The sequence below is a fragment of the Eleutherodactylus coqui genome, chromosome 5 (genome assembly GCF_035609145.1).
Source record: "Eleutherodactylus coqui strain aEleCoq1 chromosome 5, aEleCoq1.hap1, whole genome shotgun sequence".
Lineage (NCBI taxonomy): Eukaryota > Metazoa > Chordata > Amphibia > Anura > Eleutherodactylidae > Eleutherodactylus > Eleutherodactylus coqui.
The window spans coordinates 220,983,536-221,005,738 of record NC_089841.1 but is presented as its reverse complement, the minus strand read 5'-3'; the positions used below and the strand labels follow the sequence as shown (position 1 = coordinate 221,005,738).

General features: G+C 41.5%; 1 protein-coding gene across 8 annotated transcripts in view; it reads left to right on the top strand.

Annotated features, from left to right (window-relative positions):
* PTPRD (protein tyrosine phosphatase receptor type D) overlaps positions 1-22,203 on the top strand; it is a 348,154-nt gene that overhangs the window by 293,358 nt on the left and 32,593 nt on the right. For all 8 annotated transcript variants that reach the window (XM_066604263.1, XM_066604260.1, XM_066604264.1 and 5 more), the window contains one exon: positions 10,371-10,546. In XM_066604263.1, the coding sequence (XP_066460360.1) occupies positions 10,371-10,546 (176 nt within the window). The remainder of the gene's footprint in view (positions 1-10,370; positions 10,547-22,203) is intronic.

Genomic DNA, 22,203 nt, shown 5'->3' with positions numbered 1-22,203 from the left:
TAAGACAGAATAGGCAACATAGTATACTGTAAGGCTGGGTTCACATGGGACCGAAATCCATCGGCAATCTCGCAGAACGACCGCACAGAAATACTGCAAGATTTCCGCAGCAGAAATGCCACTTCAAAACCTGCGGCTTCACAGCCTGCATTCCGCTGCGGCCGTCTCTCCCCATAGAGAGGAGGATCGGCCGCAGCATGTGGATGAGATTTTTGCAAATCTCATCCACTTTGCTGCTTTATCTCGGGATAAAAAGCCGCAAATGGAATTTCCGTGCAGAAAGTCTGCAAGGAAATTCTGCGGCAATTACGCCCAGTGGGAACCCAGCCTAAGGCTGTTTTCTCATGGGGCGATCTTTCGGACAACAGAAGCCCAACCGGCCATCCCAGCAATAACTATTCCTGCGCCCGCCTCCATTCACAGTAAGCAGGCAGTCATTCGTACGTCATTCAGTTTTCTGCACGCAGAAATTGAAAGACGAATGAGAATTGAAAGACTAATTGTTCTATGAAAAAGCACCTTAAGTCATGCACACTCCAAAATAAGTAGGGAATAGGCAAGCAGACTTTACTAAGGATAACACCATTAAAAACAGTAAAATCCAAAAAAGCAAGAAAACATCACTCCCATTAATTCTACATACATAGCAGCAAATACACAAATGAAGTGCAAGCAATGCAAAAAAAGGGCGGAATGCACCAAATTCTGCACATATATTCTATTGCACAATACCCACAATAGGAAAAAGCAAACAATTCATCCCAAAGCAAAACAAGAGATATAGGTTGAGAAAATAGTAAATAAATGTGGCGCTAAACAGCTGGTTGACATCCAGATAAGGCTGAGTTGTTACTGGAGCATAGCCAAGGGGATAGACGAACCGCTGTAAAGTCATTTCTTTAAGGCTCTTTATGCAGTGGATCCTTCTGCCGATAGCAGATTCAATACGCATGGGGTCCGCTGCAACCCCTTGTGTTGTTTAACCTCTCACGATCCAAAGCTGTGAAGCACAGTGCAATTCAAGGGCTGAATGACTGCTCAGCGCTTATAAGGCATCGTATTGTCTATTCAACCCTACTTGTATTACCGACCCTAAAAAAAAAAAAAATCCGTAATCCTATTCAGCCCTATACACCAGTGCGACTCCGTCATGCAGTACAATAACGTCCTTTATTGTGAATCCGGATGGGTTAAACCCGGGGTCAATGCTAGTTCAGTGTAATCATCATGTCTATGCGCCGTACAGTCAGCGCCATTCCCCGTCCAATCCCGTTACACCGTGTGCCTACTAAATGGCTTTTAAAGTTTATACAAATAATGTGCTGAGCTATCACATTGGCCGCTCTTTAAAATGTGTGTTATTAGTTTTCACATAAACCCGCACCCACCATAGAGCGTCTTTACAGTAAATGCAAAAATGATTTATTTCACGTCTTTTATTGCTTATAGTTTGAGAGCTCCGTCATATTTTCTGCCTATATATCAGCCACGGACCAAGTCGACCAAGGTCATCTGCTCATTATTCTTCTAATCTGTACAATTCCTTGCCAGAATAATGTTTGATATATCTCTACTGCTGTTTAAATCAAAAGCATCTTCGTCTGACTTGGGTTTCTCTTGATTGTTTGCATGATAGCTTTCTGTAAGTGATTGACTGCTAATCACTGGATCTGTAATACCAGGGATGAAAAATGAATATTCTTTTTACTCCTGAATTATGCATATTGCTAATCTAAAGTAATATACGAGGCCGGCGATGTTCCTGCCTCCCAACACTAACTAATCCATCTTTAAAGGCGATCGCTCCTTGTACTCGGACACTTTTCTCCGCGTTCCGACCGTACTGCATCAGACCGTTTCGCAGTCAGGCCACGGTTCAAATGTCATCGCGATACGGCCTCCCTTTATTAATTGGTTTTTTTAAAATAGAAACAGTGCTGTAATTTATTTTATTACCGGTGCGATTAAAAGATTATTTTTATAATAAGCTATTTCATTTATCTCCTTTTTACAATTTTTGCTGACATTTTTTTGACATTTCCGTTGTTAGAGCCGAGAATAAAGTTCACAAACCTGAGATTCTAAATACATTGTTACTGAAAGTAATACGGAGTGGAAAGAATATGTGAAATTCAAGGCGTGTTGATGACCAGTCATTACTTAAGTCATGTGATGCTCGTCAGCACATGGCAGCGCTCTCCCATGTCCTGGTTCGGTTCCTTGCTCTCTTATCTGCTGCCGTTGTGGTGCAAATCCACATCAGAATCCATGACATTGAGGTGAATTTTGGTGCGGTTTTTAATTCGAACTTGTCAGAATCTGCATGCAGCTTTTGATGATTTTCGCACACATGCACAACAAAGTCTGTGTGTCACATTGGCATCACAGCTGAGTGGTTGGTAAAGAATAAAGCCAAGGCTTTGGTAGGGCGACCAGCGACTGCCCTCCCAAAATTATGTACATCTCACCCAACAAAGTTATGTGCGCCCACTTAACAAAGTATGTGCGCCCCCCTTAGAAAAAATAAGTGCCCTTGTTCCCAAAACACATGTGCGCCAAGACTCTCCATTGAAATGTCTGTGACACCCCCCCCCCCCCCCCCCATTTCAGTAAAGGCAAAGTGTATTGGCGATGACTCAATTCCTGCGTGTTTTCTGCAGTGGGAAATCCCTTACGGTCAGCATCAATATCTGCATGTCATGTGTGGATTTTGCTGTGATTTCACCCCCTAATTTGAAGAAGTGAAGTCTACACTGTACAAAACCAAAACTATCATTTATAAAAGGTGCAGCGACCTGAGTGGGAGACCCGCCGTGACAGGGGAGACCGCGCAGAAACAAGATGGATGTCAAGGGTGGCTCTGCGATCTCTCCCGCCAGCGGCACCAGCTTGGCCTAGCTCAGTGGCTCGCAGTGAACAGTAATGTACCATTTAAGAATATAAATGTCACGTGATGCCAGCGCCTCTATCTAGGCCGCGTGAAATAAAGAGTCCACAGTCCAATAATGAGTTTTTCACTTCTCTTCCACACTTTTAATATTACACGCTTACTACCGGTTCTCCCAAAAAATAAGACCTAGCCCGATAATAAGCCATAGCCTGATTTTCGGGAAGGGGGGGTAGGACTCGCACTCCCACTCTCTGCTCTTCAGAGACTGCTCCAGCTTAAGCTCAGCACACAGGAATGTAGAAGATGAAGATCCTGCAGGCATGACTACTCTGTCCTTTACAATTAACTAGTCTAGCAATGCGATTGGACCTCTAACTCCCTATGGGGCAGCGGTTGCCTAACTACCACTTCCCTAACTGTACACCAATCCATAACTAGGATACTAGCAATAATGACACAACTTATATGATCTATAGGGAGCTTCTTGTAATGTAAGTTAACAGTAGGTCATGCTCACAATAACTCAATAGCACTACACAGCCAACACATAGAGTTCTGACCAGTAAATCTGAGGAGAGATGAACAGCCAAACCTGTGCTACTCAGCTACAATCTCACGATCAGCTGCTATATGTGCGCTGGTACCTGCAGATAACTATTCCCTCTCTGCAGCCATAACCTTAGAAATCTTACTTGCCTTCTCTGGGTAATTAACCATAGTATCCCAGCAGTGCCCTCTAGTGGACATGTGTTAGGGCAGACCTGGATCTACAGGCAGTTTCTTTTTACACCACGTCCTTGGGGTTTTTGATACAACACAGCAGGGGCAAGGACTCAACCAACTCCATCTAAACCCAAGTCTGTTTCTATGCCCAGCAGTTCCCTACACTTGTATAAAATAAGAATGCAGATTCCGCCCTCCATTTGCCTTCTGATTGAAATCACTGAGAATAAGAAAACACAGGAAGAATAGAGTGTGCAGATGAAAGAAAACGTAGAAGTGTGTCAAACATACGAGCAGATATCTAAAATCACTACAGTATAGCAGAAATGTGGAGGAGTTGACAGAGCAACTAATCAGAGGCTCTCAGGAAAATGGCAGCTACAATGTGATTGATAACTGTGTAACTACTGCACTTTAATGCATCTCCCTCATTACTGCTCTGGGTGAATGGAAATGCAGAATTTGTGTTGGTTTTGGCTTGGTACCAGATTTTCAATGTAAATAATGTATCGTCCAAGGAAAACATGGAAAACAATTCAGCTTCATTGGATACATGCCCAAAACAATTGAGTCTGCAGTTCAATATTACCAAAAGTAAAATAATGCACTTGGGGGGAAGAAACCCTCAGTCTGAGTATTGTATTGACTGTTCTGTGGACTTCAGGACAGAAGGATTTAGGGGTTCTTATTTCTGACACCTTCAAAATGAGTCCGCAGTGCAGCAGGGAGAGCAATTAGGAAGCTTGGCTGCATAGCAAAAAGTATAACCAGTAGAAAGAGGGAGGTTGTGATCCCGCTGGATGAGACCACATCTGGAATACTGCATTTAGTTCAGTTGACCTCATCTACAGAAAGATATTGATAAAATAGAATGAGTCGAAGATGGGCTACAAAAATGGTGGAAGGTCTTGAAGGGATTATCCAGGAAGTGTCCGTCTGGATACACCGGGGTCGGAGTGGAAGCACTGCTCCGACCCCTGTGTAGTGGCCGGTGATCGTAATTGCACGCTCATCTCTCATTGATATCAATAGGAGCTGGGCTTGTAACTGCAGGCTGGGGTTCAATTGATTTTAATGAGAGCTGCGCTTGCAATTACGAGCACTGGCCTCTACACAGGGTCGGGGCAGTGCATCTGTTCCAACCTCCGTGTATCCCGGCAGCCAAGTACAAGACTTATCAGGAGAGACTTAAAGAAGGCCTGCTATGGGGTAAAGTCTGTGAAACTGACTGCTTAGTTCTGCAGTTATGGCCCCACCATTTCTATTCCTGTTTTTGTTTCCTATTCGCCTACTTTCACCCGAAGAGGCTGTTCTTAGGTCAGGCTGCCAGTATGTGAGCTGGGTGTTCTTCATCAGTCACTGACAGTGAGCAGTGGGGATAATGTCAGAGGGGCCATGACTGCATTTTCAAATTTTGAAAACCGCTGCGGGTTCTGAATCTGTAGGATGTCCATTTATACTCCAGATTTATGCCACAGATTCCAAACCTCGAAATGCAAAACTTAATATTCCTAGTAGATCTGCAATTAAAAATGTGGCCAAATCCACACCATTTAGGTGCAGATTTGGCCACTATGGATTTAAAGCATATTTGCTGCAGGCTTTCTGCTGCGGAACTTCCACAGCAGATACACGGTCTGTGAAGGCACCCTAAGCTGTGTTCAGACAGGATAGAATTTCCACAGGGCAGTTGATAAAACATCCTGAAATCTGTAAGACATAAAGTTGCTGTTTACTGCTGATTTGTGGTGTTTTATTTGGCTAATGGTGCGCTTTTTCAATGCGGATTTTAGTGCAGTTTTGATTTAATATCCATTTGTGTGGATTTTCCCCTATGTTACTATATTCCTCTGTATTATCTCTGTTAAATTTTGCAGCAGAAATGTGCAGAAAAAGCCACTTATACGCTGCTTTTCTGCAACATTAAAATCCGCTCCGCAAGCACAATTATGGAACGGATATTTTCCATTCTGCGTAGACAAAAAACCCCACTAAAACTCACTCATTTAGCTGGGATTTCAAAACGATGCAGATTGTATGCTAGAAATTCTGACCTAAGGGTGACACAGAGTATCCGACCTAAGGGTGAAACTGTGCCTTTACCCTCCAGTGCAGTAAGAGTTCTTGGTTCCGATTTTATACAGAACTAGCTCATATACCCGGCTTCATACAAGTTAATTTGGTACAGGTGTTTACCTGTTCAAACTGAAAATTTTATGAAGTTGTGGAATTTTATGAAAATATGTATATATACAGGAGTGTTAGATTCTCCTCAGACTGCATGTACTGATGTCCCTCTGTAGAATGTGCTACCCCTCCCACTTGCCTCCCTTTTTACCCTGAAAGGTAACACCCCTTTTATTCAGATTTAACCCCAGACTGGAGAATGCAACCCTTTCTTAGCCTTAAAGGCATGCTCAATCCCTGCAATTCATGGCTGCTTCCTTATGTACTTTACAGCCTTTCAGTATATGCACACAGAGGTCAGTTGGATTTCTCTCAGTATATAAAGATAGAGCTGAGGTAGATTCTCCTCAGTATATACGCCTACAGGAGTGTTAGTTTCCTCGGTATATACAGAGAGGTGAGGTAGATTCTCCTCAGACTGCATGTACCGATGTCCCTCTGCAGAATGTGCCACCCCTCCGACTCTCCTAACGTTTTAACCTGAAAGGGAATGCCCTTTTTTATTCAAATTTACCCCCAAACTGGAGTTTGCAGCTCCTTCTTGGCCTTAAAGACATGCTCCATACCTGCAGGCCATGGCTGCTTCCTTATGTACTTTACAACCTTTAAGTATATGCACATAGAGGTCAGTTAGATTCTCCTCAGTGTATACATACAGAGGTAAGGTAGATTCTTCTCAGCATATAAACATAAATGTCAGTTATAGTCTCTTCATTATATACACATAGAGGTGAGGTAGATTCTCCTCTGTATATACACATATAGGTGAGGTAGACTCTCCTCAGTATGCAAATCATTTCCCTAGGCTTTATGGTTTCTGAGAAAAGAACTGTCATGTATCATAGATTTTAGCACAGTTTTTCACTCTTAAAATTGAATATTGAAGTTGTGACCCCTTTACTTTTCCTATGTAAGATGTAAAGAATGGTCATGGCAAATTTCACGTTTGTGCTGTACAGATGTGTGTTTTTCATTATATCACATGGGGGTCACTTACTTTGGCGCTTAGAATTGAATAATCAAGTTGTGACTCCTTTACATTTCCTATTTAGGACCTAAGGAATAGCCCTGGCAAATTTCAAGTTTGTACAACACTGGGGAGTTAGAGAATTAGATTAGGTACATAACCTATGACACTATCAAGCCATTGTGTTCTTTGGCGGTCAGGTCTTCTTTTGCCACTGATCTGTCCAAGCATTATAGATTTTTCTAGCGGCTCTACTCGCATTACATGGCCAAAGCCCGTGAGTCTGAGCCGGGTCATCTTACCCTCCAGTAATATATCAGATCTTATACAATTCAGGACTTCTCTGCTTGTTACTCCTGCCGTCCAGGGTATACGCAGCAGATTTCGCCAGCACCACGGCTCAAACGCATCAATCCTCTTATCTGCTTTTTTCGCAGTCCAACTTTCACATCCATACATGGCTATGGGGAAAACGGTGGTTTGCACCACTCTGTATTAAGTTGCTATACTGATATCACTACGCTTCCAGATTTTGTCCATGCTTAGCATTGCTTCACCCAATTCTATCCTACGTTTTATCTCTGGCATAGATTCTCCTGCCTGGTCAATTTTTGAACCATGGAAGATGAAGTCTCGCACACCTTCTATGGCGAGGTCGTACACACATTCTATGGCCATATATCTGCCCTCGTTGTCCATATATAATATACATTAATATATTAATACTATACTATTACTATGTATAATATAATAATGCTGTGTTATAATAATGTGCATTATGTGGCAATCATTTTATTAATGACTTAAAATAACCCACCTTGGACCTTTGTCGTAATCGTTCTTTAACGATGTTCCAGCCAGTAGTGGGAGAATCATCACGTCTGCTAAAAAGGTGCATTTCCAGCCCCCAGCGTTTTGAAGCTCATGTAACAAGATGCTCCAGTCTAGCACTGCAGGCAGAGAATTCAAAGTATAATAATATTGATAAACTGCACTGCTAGCTGGTACCCTCCGGCAACAAAAACATTCAATTCCATTTCTTTAGTAATTCAATACATTTCTAGCATTGCCAGTAAAGTGTCTTCCTATGCCCGGAATATTTCCACAAATAATCAGCATGAGAATGACTGTTGTTTACGGCTCGAACGTTTCCTTTAATGTTTTATCGATTAAGGGCTAAGTATATTGTTTACATCTACAATAACTCATATAATAATCTTTATTACAAAACAATTATACATTATATATAGACGAAAATCATTAACTCGCTATTGATTCTATAACACACAGGCTAAATAACTGATTCGAGGTGAACAAACGACTCAAGAGTGTAAAACCAGCAATCATTATTTAGCGCATCTTCATATAAAACACGGCAAACAACGTTGGGTAGGGAATCTATAGATTTAGCCTTATAGCTAACCATATATACAAATAGGCAATGCTGTTGGGATCGCTTATATAGTGTAGGAAGCCCAAAATGAATGTATTAAGGGAAACGTGTCATGAGATTCATATAGCCCAAACCAAAGCCAGCATGCATTCCTGACAGGCACCATCATTATAGAGAGTATGTTTTACTCTGAAACACTGCAGTATTGGGGAAAAGAGTCATAAAGTGACTTCCCACCAGCTTCTCCCTGCCCGACTCCGCTAGATAGACAGGTCTTTCCGTACTTGTAAACCGGCAGAGACCCATCCGCCTAGAGGAACTAGGCCAGAAGATACCAGATCAGAATATCTCCAGTGTTTTCTCTAAAGCATTTAAAAAAATAAAGGCCCTTTTACACGGAGCGATGATCGCTAAAAGGTGGTCGTTTTAGCAGTAATCGTTGTGTCTAAATGTGCGCCCATCGTGCACTTTCCGTGCACTGCTAGCTGAACGTTAAATTCAGTACAACCTGAAAATCGTCCTTCAGCCTTCTCAGCAGTTCTCCACGGGTAGTGCTGATAGCGTTGTTTCCTGCTGGAGAACAAAGGATCTGAATGCAGATAAGAGCCCTCGGGCTATTAACTGCATTCAGCTAAGGCTTCATTTGCACACTAAATTGCTATTAAGTAGCTGAGTAGCTACTTAAAAGTTTATGCAAAATGATCGCTCAAAGCTGTCACTCAAACTGTCGTTTGGGCGATCTTTGAGAGTTCAGCTGGCCATGTAAATGGGCCTTAAGATATAGGTCTGTTTATTTAGGGTGCCTGTTGGAGATTCCCGTTGCCTTTGTTATGGGCAGCATGAATCTCATGACAGGGTTCCTTTTAACATTTTCCACTGTGAAATGCGTGAGCACCAAATATGAACAGCCTTTAATGTAAAATTATATTAGACACTAGTGAATACACGGCATCTTTTCTACAGGGAAAGAACCAGGTTATTTAATACAGTACAAACTTTTTTTCTAAGCTGTAAAAAAAAGTGGGATAATACAGGATACAACAGCCTTTCAAAGCTTGGGTCAGGTTCACAGAGTGTTTGGGCACTATATTCGGTGCATTAGTCACATGTATGCCAAAGAACGGCCTTTTAGTAAGCATTTGGCTGGAGCACATTGGTATAGCTATGTCTGAATTGACTATGTTTTTCCGTGTAACTATTTGAAAATAAAAAAAGAAGTTAGTGATACATGTTTATTACCAATGACACAAATGGCAGACATATATACAGTCAGTTTATACATGTAGGCTCCCTGTCCACGGTCGTGATTTCGCCGGCGATAAATCGCCGGCAAATCACGCTGTCTGAAGCTTTCCATAGCGTTGCTTTGGAAAGCGCCAGCCCCGTGTCCACAAGCAGAGAATCATTGCAATTCCGGTCGTGGCCGGCAATTCGCAGCATGCCAGATAGGCTGACCGGCGGAGGTTCATCTGCCGGCTCCTGCTCCCAGGTGGCAGCTCCCGCAGATACCGCAACGCCCGTGAACAGGGGGCCTTTGGCCATAATTCTGCAGACCTTTCAGTTAAGGTTAAGGCCAGTTTCAAATAAGAGTATTGTAACACATTCATAAGGGCTTCTTCACACTACCGCTATTGATTTCCGTACATCTGTTCCGTTTTTGGAAGCGAGGAAGAGAAATCAAGATGAATTAAACGTTTCATTTTTTGACCATTTATTTCAATGGATTTTTTTCTTTTTAAAACAAACCAAAAACCGCAGAAGTTTCCATTGATTTTTGTATTTAAGTAGGGGGAAATGGAAACATTTAATTCAGTTTGATTTCCATCTCTCTGCTCCAAAAAATGAACAAAAAAGCGGAAATCAATAACAGTACTGTGATCGAACCCTAATACGGACATGCTACAGATGGAATCGCATCTATACTTCATTAGTATTCATCTCTGTATTTGCTTTTATTGGTTTTATTTTCTACTCGGCAAATGCGGATCATTGTTTGCCCCAAAGAAAATAATACCAATGAGCGTAAATCTGGGGGCAAATACAGATCAAATACAACCGCAAAACGGAGGCATCCGTATTTTTATCACATTTCCGTAAACTACAATGGCCGTATTTTTCCTCAACACTTGGCCAAAGCCTTTAAAAAGGAATAGAATTAGCTGATGTTATACGGATCGTTACAACCCCTCTTCTACATTCTTGTTTTCCAGGCATACCAGGAAGTGACTATATCAACTCCAATTATATTGATGGTTACAGAAAGCAAAATGCCTATATAGCAACACAAGGACCTCTTCCAGAAACTTTTGGAGATTTTTGGAGAATGATGTGGGAACAACGAAGTGCTACAGTTGTAATGATGACAAAACTGGAAGAGAGGTCAAGGGTAAATATCTATTTTGCTTTGCAAGTCCTCATTAATATGCAGATTATTGCACAGGGGTTTTATTAGACGGAGCAATCACTAAATACATGACTTATTGTAACATGTTTTGTTTAAAGAGACATTAACATTCAGTAATGTTCACACTACATCGAAGGCATACAATTCAGATATTAATTATTTTATTCCTAGAAGTATGCTCAGTTGTATGCAAAGAAAACGTATCCCACGTAGAGATGAGCAAGCATACTCGCTAAGGGCAATTACTCGAGCGAGGATTGTCCTTAGCGAGTACCTGCCCGCTCGTAAGAAAAGATTCAGGTGCTGGAGCGGGTGAGCGGTGAGTTGCGGGAGTGAGCAGGGGAGAGAGGGAGAGAGAGATCTCCCCTCAGTTCTCCCCCGCCGCCCCCCGCCGGCACCCGAATCTTTTCTTCCGAGCAGGCAGGTACTCGCTAAGGACAATGTTCGCTCGAGTAATTGCCTTAAGCGAGTATGCTTGCTCATCTCTAATCCCACGGGATGTCAATACAATTACCCTTATCTGCCTTTGACTTTCACTACTGAAAAATGTATGTTTTATCTCATGCCTTTGTGGCATAGAATCTTGTAGTACTCTACACTTCAATATTGTCAAGAAACAGTGTCCAAGTGTCAAACGTATGCCGAAAGGAACACTTGTTTGAGCCATAGAAACCTATGTAAACATCGGTGGACATGTTTAGGACACCTTTAATTTCTGACCAGTCATATCCTTCCGTTGTAGCTAGTCTCTAAGGTGTCCTACTTTAAAGGTTACTAGAAGTTCCACGGGAAGATGGATGACTTTTCCCCAAGCCAAGTGAAGTATTTTTAGTCTTCCAGTAGATATTATATTGCTACTATATTTCAATAAAGATTTAAACTCACCATATTTGTAGAGGAAAATTCATCAGAAAAGACTTTCGATCTGATTGCAATACATCATCTTCTCACAGTTCTTTGCCGCTACTTTGGAAGAACGGTGGTAAGAAAGCCGGCTTTTGTACATAACTAATCCAGTGACTTGTGATTGAATCAAACTTGTAATTACTTATTTAGCCTCCTTTTTTAAGTGGGCAGAAAAAACAAAACTGAAGAATACATTACCCACATCACACATCAATCAGTGGTCAGACGGGCACGCTTCCTCCCATTTCAAGGTCACTTTCTCTGTATTTTAGTTAGCGAATGTGTTCTGTTTTCTTTCAACTTTATCTGCCATCTGCTTGCGATAGTCACATATGTTTTATCCTTAAAGAGGACCTATCACTAGAAATTGGTTATCCTTTTTACTGGAAAATTCAACAGACTCCTACAAATACTTCTGTAAATATGTGTAATTAAGGCTGCTTTCACACAGGTGACAGCGGTATCGCCATGAGAAAATGGCAACGATATCGCACCTGTGCTCTGTGCGATATTGCTGCGTTTTCTCGCTGCGTTTTTGTGGCGCTCTTTTGCCGGGATTTTTTAGAGGCGGCTTGAAATATAAGCCCTACCCTGAAAATAAGCCCTGGCTGCATTAAAAAATTAATAAAACAATACATCACCTAACAGGCGCTGTCTGCTCTGCTGCACTTTTCATCCTAAAGCTCCGGCAGACTTGTCTTTTAGTCTTCAGCCAGCTCTTCTTGGTTAGGGGGTTCAAAAGTTCCGTCTCATTGGCTCTCAAGCGCCGTGGCTCAGCCAATGACTGCAGCACTCGATGAAACAATCAAAACCATTTAATGCGACCAGGAAGCAAGCGCTGGCTAAAAAACTACAGACAAGTGTTTCTTCAGAAGGAGACGCTAGGCGGAGCTGACAGCGCCTGTTAGGTGATGTATTTTTTATTAATGCAGCCATGGCTTATTTTAGGGAAAAACGGTAGGACTTCCTACTGTAGAAGTTGCATTGCACCGCACAAAAACACAAACGAAGGCTCCGTAGGGAAACATGGGCTACAAAAGATAGCAAATCGTGGCTGTGTAGAGCATGTCTTGATTTTGTATTCTTGCGATGTAGCAGCCTACAAAACATTGCTAATGTGAATGAACCCATAGGAAAGCACGGGCTTCACATACATGCGATTTGTAGCACTGTTGCATCGTGAGAAAATCATGCGATTTTTGTCGCCCGTGTGAAAGCAGCCAATAAAAAATGATGTATCCCTTTAAGTATATGACTCCATTTACTGCAGGAGTATGGTCCAACCTTCCAGGTTGTCATTCCCAGCCTATTCCCGTAACCAACCATGCCACCACATACTGTCAGAACATGAGATGCTAGTTATCGTGAGATGTCATGTTCTGACTACAAGAGTTCTATTTACTGCATTAGCAATTATTGTCGGATACCTGCTATATGAGTGGCTGTAAATAGAATGTGAGATCTTGGACTAACTAGTCCGTGAACAAAGAGACATTAAGAATGTCCATACTCTCTTTGATATGCAACCATTTCCTTATATCAAATTATTGAAGTATTTTAGCTGGGAATGAGTGATCCCCAATCAATCAAGAAGAGCAGTTTCTGAAATGTTCAGCAGTACACCAGATTTTTTTGTCCCTTCGCACAGCATGGATCTGCTGATTTTGGGGAAACCATGAGAAATTGGATTTCTTCTCTGATAACTCTTCTTTGTTATTGGAAGCACACGTTCACCCATAAAGAGAGTGATTACAGTTGTATGATTATTAATTCCGAATATACAAGTATAGACAGTCTTCAGCTTACTAAGTATAGTCAGAAGTGACAGATATGCTAAAGAATGTTTCCTTATTCACATTTTGTTACTTTGCCTCACACAATAATTTGTGTATTTGGACTACAAGTTGTAGCCTTCATTTGCTGTTACTTGGGGCATGAGATGCATACATTTAATCAGTCCTTTATTTGGACCTACATCAGTTAGCCAAAGTAGAGAGCTCTAGATCACCCTGGCTGTCTGTGAATTACATGGATAGTCAATAAGAACTGCGCAATACTTCATTTCCCCTGTGATGGTGCTGCAGGAGAATGGAACACTTGCTTCAAGGTTCACCTACAGACTAGAGCTGATTGCTATGGTTCCAACTGTAGGAACCTCCTACCAAAATTGAATTTTGCAAAAAGAAAACCCTTTCAACCACCCAATGTTAGTCAAAATGACCCCCCCCCCCCCCCATTAATAGCGTGAAAGCGGCATAGTTACAAAATGCCCTGTACTTCCAAATGTGACATTCTGTCTGATCCACTTCGGTGAGGTCTGCTTTTTGCAACAAAGGTAGAAGACAGCGCTACAAACAGATTCATGCTATTAAAAATCCGGTACATTTTAGCAATTACATTTTTTTGACGACACCATTCTTAACAAGAAACATAATAATACCATATGGCATTTTTGAGGCTGGAATGTATCTTTTCCCATGAAAAATTACTAAAATGTAGATATGACAAGCTGTCAGTGCTGAAGTGGAAGAATTATATGTATTCACAGTCATTGCCCAGCCAAGCTTTTAACTGTCTTAAGATGCCAATCAGCTCATTTCTGCCCATACCTGCTTTGTCATCTCCTTTAAATAATGGTTAGGGATGTAATAATAACAATAATAACCTCTTTTCAACAAGGTGTGATTGTAGTGAAAATACTCATTTCACTGTCATATATTGTCTTCTAAAGAAAGCACTGAAGCATACGTGGCATTCTATCAATGCAGTTTCCAAATATTACCCTAGCCAGAAAGGTGTCTTTTTTTCCCCCTCCCAGTATAATCTGTTTTATTCTGTTTCATTTCCGTGAAAATGTCACTTGCCTCTGAAAGCTTTCAGCGTGCAAAATTGAAGTTTATGCTTTGAAACCGATGTTTACTTTATGAATGAAGCATCGGGTGGCTTTTCATCAAACTCTTAAACAAAAAGGCAATTACCTAGGAAACCAAACAAATACAATAAAGCGCTTGCCATCCCCCCCGAATGTGAATTATTTGTTGGTAACTGATACACTGATTGACTTTTATGTCATTGTAAAGGCTGTTAATTATAAAGCTTAGAGTTGCCTTGGAAATGCATGAAAAAGTATAATTTGCAAAACACACAAAAAAAGTTTCATCGCATCTGTAGCGTAGAAGTGTTTGGCGAATACAGAAACATTTCAGGGATTGTATTTGCAAATTTTCTTTACAACTGCACCCAAGGTTTCCATTCATTTAGGTTAATTATGTTGACACTGATTTCCATATTCTAGAACAGTTGCTGAAGTACATTCTTTTGGCGTGTAGAGGGGGGGGGGGGGGTCAACAAAATAGTTGGTGTGTGATGATTACCACCATGGAGATTAGTAATGAAACCGCTACTGCAATGTAAACAACAGTTTATCTTATGACATTTTATTTAGCTGTTGTCAATATAACATTATGTTCAAACGTGTAGTTGAGGATATCAGGCATTGTAATGCTTGGTTAATTAATAAGGTCATTGTTAATTGAAGGTATATTCTGAGTTTTTTAAATAGGGCAAGGCTCAGATAATGGGGAAAATAAAGCTAAAGCCATACTTAACTATATAATGGTCTCCCTGTCCAGTACCGCCTCACTGATTCCAGAAGTGGTCAGATACAATTCATTGCCCACATGACCAATCACTCATCTCAGTGGGCATCTGTACATGAATGGCAGTGTATCTGTACATGAATGGTGATTGATGAGCAGTTTAGGTGTGACGCAGAGTGTTAAGGCTACATAATGTAGTCCTAAGCTCTTGCTCACGACCTGAAGGTTGTGGGTTCAATCCCGCTTGGAGCTGGTGTAGTTGAGGATACCAGGCATTGTAATGCTTGGTTAATTAATAAGGTCATTGTTAATTGAAGGTATATTCTGAGTTTTTTTAAATAGGGCAAGACTCAGATAATGGGGGAAAATAAAGATAAAGCCATACTCAACTATATAATGGTTTCCCTGTCCAGTACCGCCTCTCTGATTCTGGAAGTGGTCAAATGCAATTCGTTGCCCACATGACCAATCACTCATCTCAGTGGGCATCTGTACATGAATGGCACGTGACCTCTGAAGCCAGTGATTGATGAGCAGTTTAGGTGTGACGCAGAGTGTTAAGGCAGCAGAATGCAGTCCTAAGCTCTCGCTCACGACCTGAAGATTGCTGGTTCAATCCCGCTTGGATCTGGTAGCCTGATCCACACAAGGTTGACTCAACCTTCCATGCTTCTGTGGTCGGTAAAATGAGTACCCAGCTTGCTGGGATGTAAAGGATGACTGGGGAAGGCAATTTCAAACCACCCTGCAAAAACAGTCTGCCGGGGGACTTTACCTTTAGGTATACTAGCACAATGCTCTGCATATTGTCTAGTCATTATACCGAATTGTGCTGCTAGTCCAGCTCCTAATCTTTTTGCTCAAGGTCAGCCAGCTGTGCCTTCAGGTCAGTCAGATGGTCTGCTGATTGTTACAGCAGGGATTACCCCCCCCCCCCTTCCTCCACTAAATTCTGTTCTTAGACTTGTTCTCAATCAGTTGAATTCCCTCCAGAATGGGACATTTCTGTCTGTCAGTGAGTAGTCTGCAGCTGTTTTCAGGTCCAGCACACCATCCTCCACCCCCTGCTGCTTGGAAACTTAACTTCTTGAGAGTCTTAGGATCTTCTCATGCTGTCTGGAGTCACTGGAAGCTGAGCAGGATCTCACGCAGAAGTATTTTAGTAGCAAATTAGTGGGCATCAGTAGGCTACTTTAGAGTCTTGGACTCCAAACAACAGACCCAAATCAACTAAATAATATGGTGCCGCCTTATAAATTTAAAGGCCATTAGACTACATGATTTGTGAATAACCCAATAAATAAAAGAAAGGAGAACAATGCACCATTAAATCTGACAGTGCATAGGGAAGTGTCTTGTATCTAGCAGTATATATGCAATGATACACAGTAGCCTTTGTATAATTTCACCAATCTCCAACAATGCATCACAAATCAACCAAGACCAATTATGTTAAATACTCCTGCGTAAAAAAGACAAACCTATTATAGAGGTGATACCTTTCTTTGCTAACCAGAAATATTATATATGCAAGTTTTTGGGGCTATTAGGCCCCTTTGTCAGGCTAGAATAACAAGATATATCCAAAGAAATATATACACACATAGCAGAGCAGAGACGTAGGGAGAAATTTACTAAGACCTTCATTTGCAACACCAATCTTAGTATAATTTCCCCTGGCATACAATGTACCTAGACCGGATGTTGAGTGGGCTACTTCTATGGTTTTGTTGCGCAGGGCGCGACTTTTCTATGTTCACAGTACTACTGCCAACATTTACTTTGAATGGCCATGTGCTCTAAGGCTGGGTTCACATGGGGCAAATTTGCCGCAGAACTTCGCTGCGGCAAATCCGCTTGCAGCCGCTAATTGCCGGGATTAGCCACTCAAAGTACTTCAGGACTGGGGTGTCTGTTATTGGTTTCTGGGACGTTGTCTATGTGTAGTGGTCAGCCTGAATTCTTTGTGGCTTGGGCCGCTTACACCAGCTAAGTCCCTATCATTCACTTAAAGGGGTTGTCCCGAGGCAAAAGTGACATTTTTTTTTTCTGCCCAGTCCCCCTTCTAAATCAAACATTACAATGTACACGTGTAAATTGCTTTTAAAGAAGGTTTCTACTCACCATTCTAGCGTTTCATCAACTTATAAAACTTCTTCCAAAGATGGTCGCCGGTCCTTTCCCAGGGATGCACCGCGGTTTTCTCCCATGGTGCACCGCGGGTCTTCTCCCGTGGTGCACCGTGGATGTCTTGCGTTCCACTGCCGATTACAGCCACCTAATTGGCTGGAATCGGCGCACGTGACGGGGCGGAGCTACACGATGACAAGTAGAAGGGGCGGAGCCAGAACGCCGCTCGTCCCCGGACCGACAAGAAGGGAGAAGACCCTTCTGCGCAAGCGCGTCTAATCGGGCGATTAGACGCTGAAATTAGACGGCACCATGGAGACGAGGACGCCAGTAACGGAGCAGGTAAGTGGATAACTTCTGTATGGCTCATAATTAATGCACAATGTACATTACAAAGTGCATTAATATGGTCATACAGAAGTGTATACCCCCACTTGCTGCCACGAGACAACCCCTTTAACAATTTACTAATCTTAACTTAAGATTATCACCGAAGCGCTGCCCGTTCACTGCATTTCAATGTGAAGTACAAGATGTCCAGCAGTAATATACAATAGAGAAACAAAGCAGCAACTACAGTCCGGGATACATTTGCTTAGACATACAATAACGAAGAAGCTGCATAGACCCGTGGAGAACCATTTCTCTGCACGGGATCATGGTTTAATGGTACTAAAATCTTAATTCTCAAAGGGCACTTTAACAACGGCAGAAGCTTAAAAAATAGGGGAATTTAAACTGATAAGCAGATGTTAACGCCTGGTCTGAATTTAACCACAGCCTATATGTCCTATTACCTAGACACTACACACCCATAACCTTATCTGTAATTTCCCCTTTCATCTTAAGGTACCTTTACACAGCAGCTTAGTTGTTCAGTGGATGCAGGCGAAGCACGCCAGAGATCTCTTTCGGCTGCCTGCCTCCATTCACACTGAACAGGCAGTTGGAAGAGATCTCTGGTGTGCTCCGCCTGCATTCACTGAATAACTAAGGTACTGTGTAAAGGTACCTTAAGATGAAAGGGGATTTAGCAGGCTGTGCAGCCTAATTAATCCCCTGTGTTTTTGATTGACCCACCAAATTGCGCAATTCAGCTTGCAGCAGGGATTTGGGGGAACTTTTGCACACCCCCATAGACTCCTATGAATGTGGAAGGTTTTTTGCGCATGTGAAATTATTGAGGCCCTGTGTAAACGGTACCTCTACACACAAACATTAGTCCTTTGACCTTTTTTGAATTATATACATGTCTTTTCGGATATATGTTATATTAGCCTGACAAAGGAGGTGTTTAGGCAATAGAGGTATCAATACTTTTGTCTTTTTTATACAAGAGTTTTTAAGATGACACAGATTTTTCTGGCCAACACAGTGCCACACTACTTTTGCTCTACACGAAACCAAGAGAATTACAGGGTTGGACAAAAATATGGAAACACCACATTTAACCCTTTCCAATGCACTGTCTGATGTCTAAAGACATTCTGATTGAAGGCTGTACAGCTCCAATGTCGGAAGACGTCCAGCAGGGTATTCTTACTGTAGATTACTGGCCGCTCTGTTGTCCGGGGCCTCTCTAGCATGTCCGATACCACACTACTGGCTCTAGCCAACAGATGGCGCCATTGTATAATGGCGGAAAGAGAAAGCCCCCTAGGAAACTCTGAATCCGAAATTGGATTGCAAAGGGTTAATCATTATTACTGAGCTGCCCTTTTGACTCCTCATTGGCTGAGAGCTTTCCTGCCAAATTTGTGTTTACTTCACCTCTTGCCCGGCTGTGGGTGGTTTAGGGAGCCAGCTTGTAGCAGCAACTGATTGGCTAAAATCCCTGACCAATGGAACTTTGTTTCTCTGGAAAATGTTCACTTCTGCCCACCAGCATCTGCGTCATATTACCTCCACTTAAAGTTGGTCTAGACATGTCTTATTGAAATGTGATTTCTAATGCCATGTAACTTGAGGCATGCATTTCTTACGGTTCTTTGCATATTTTTGTCCACCCCTTTATCTACATTATGGCCCTGAATAATCAATTTAGTGATAGGTACCTGTAACTAAAGTAAAGGACCTTTTACACACAAAGATAATCTTTCGAACAAATGAAAGTTCAAAAGATTTAGCTATGTATTTGCATAAAGTGTTAATGGCCATTGACACTTCATCATCTTCATTTGCATGTAAAAGGACCTCCAGGAGCTGTTTGCAGAGCCCAGTGTGTGTTTGAACACACCCCTAGCTGTGTAAGCAGATGCCGTCATATTCCATTGTTCTCTAGTGTAAACATGCTGTGAGGAGAACATCCTGCAGTCTATTGAAAGATGAGTGAAATACATTAAAATGGAATGCATTTGCTCAGTCTTTCAGCTGCTGAATGATGGATTTTAAGTGAACCAAAATCCATCGTTCAAACGAAAAGAGCACGATGCCCCGTTTACATGTAACGATTATCGCTCGGTTTTGGCCGTTGGGGCGAATTTTGAGTGATAATCGTTGCGTGTAAAAGGCCTGTTAAGAGTATTTCCACAAGCATATCATATTTACTGCATCTAACAATCTGATTTTTTTTTAATCCAAAGCTGTACCTACACAGTTTGCCCCTTGGCTGACCGCAGCCATGGTGAATAAATTGACAAATTGTTAAGCAGGGCCATTTTTTCTTACAAAGTGTTTTATTCATTTTTCATTATTTATTAATAGAGATGTGTAAAAAATGCATGCCCCAGGCACTTACACAGCATGTCAATAAACTTTTGAACTATCCATCCCGAAATACTTGAACTAATGATAGCTGAACATGTAAATGGCCTTTACCTGACCTTACTATAAATCTGAAAATATCATAAACCCATACTTGCTGTTTCTAGATATCTCCTGTATAGCCATTATATTGTGAGTTAGCTACAACGATCAAGCAAGGTAACACGGCTACATTTGTTGTCAGACACTTAAGAACACAGGAAAATGTAAAATGCCCCCTTAACTACAAGAAAAACAAAATCTCTCCCTATATAGGATTTGGTATGCATCTCATACATAAGGAGTCATGCACATAGGCAGGATTATTTACAGAACTTATTTCACCATTCATGCACGAATATATAGTTATTAGATAATACTACCCGGACCAAATACTACCACTGTGCAGGGATTTGATATTCCCTCCAAACAAAACACACTATACAAAGTCAATGATAAAAGAGGGAAGCTGGTCTTTTAGCACAGAGCCTTATGTAGTCTATCCCGCTATGCTTATATCAGAATTCGTTTATCTGGCAGCATTCATCACACATGCTGGCAGTTCATGCAGGGATCTAATCACTTGCCAAATCTTCAGTACATAACAGTATATTACTGCATGGTAGCAAGCACCATTTCCAGAAAGTGTTAAGGCCCATTTAGACGGAACGAATGACGGGCAAACGATGCCCTAAACTCGTCCCTGCACATACTCGCTTTCGTGCTGCTGCACAGGAGCTAGTATCGCTGGCTCACAGTGGGGCGGCTGGAGGAGATTTCTCTCCTCGCGCTCCCCTGCCCCACTCCATTGACATAACATAGCGGCCGTTCAATACTGAACGGCTGCTATTTACACTGAGCGATCAGATCATCGTCCATCATTTATGCTGCATAAACTATGAGCTGAACGATTATTATTCAGTGTAGATAGCAGCCGCTCAGTACTGAACGGCCACTATGTTAAGTAAATGGAGAGGGGCAGGGGAAATCTCCTGCAGCCTTCCTGCCCGCTGGCCATTCTGTAAACAAAGTAATACTAGCTCCTGTGCAGTAGCACGGGAGCGAGTATATGTGGGGATGAGTGTCGGGGCATCGTTTGCCCGACTCTCGTCCTGTCTAAATGGGCCATTGTTCGTGACGCTGATACTTGTGCATAATCAGCAAGGCAGGATATTGTTTCTCTTAGACCGCTTTTGTCTAATATATTACACTCATTCACACTATATTGTGACTCTGATCTTTTTAATTCATTGCGACTATAATATCTTTTACTACATATCAATAAAGGTTATGTTTTAAGGGGACCCAATTGTGGGTTTTGGCTTATAGCAAAGGTTGTGGTGGGACTACTTCTGTGAAGACGTTAATGGGTCTTACTTTTCCAGGACACACTCAAACATTTTTCGACCTATACAAACTCTCCATCCTCATGTTACCTTTAAAGGGGTTTCCAGTGAAATACTATTGATGACCTAGTATCAGGAAAGGTCATCAATAGTTGATCGGCCAGGGTCCGCCGCTCGGGACCTCAACCGATCAGCTGAGCGGGCGCATGTGGTCAGCACCGCAATAACACATAGGTCGGTGTGGAAGCCTCCACGCCAACCTCCGTGTAGTGGTCGGCGCTTGTAACTGCAGGCACGGCTCTCATTGAAATCGATGAGTATTGCAGTGTATTATGTGAGCAGTCATAGCATTGCAGGTTCAAGTTACCTACAGGGACGTAAAGAAATGTAGAAAAAAATAAAAATAGTAAAAACTTTAAAAAAAAAAAAAAATATATATATATATATATATATATATATATATATATATATATATATATATTGCACACATTTCCCTATGTTCTTAAAATATTGAATACGAAAAATATGCATGTTTGATATTCCCATATCCGTTGCGACATGTACAATAAAGTGAACATACTTTTTATCCCTAACCACAAAGATATTTAATAAACGGAGCCAATGTGCTTTTTTCTTTTATTTATTTTGCCTCAACAAAAAACGCAATAAAAGTGAGAAAAAAAATGACATACATACCCCAAAATGGTACTTTTCAAAAGTACAGCGCAATATGCAATAAAGAAAGTCAGAGAGCTCCGCTGATAGAAAAATAACAATATTATGGGTCTTTGAATGCAGCAATGCAAACAAAAAATACATATATTTTTAAAGAAATGGTTTTTATTGTGTAAAAGTAGAAAAACCTACAAAATGCAAGTATATAATATTAGTATCATTGTAATTGTACTGACCCGCA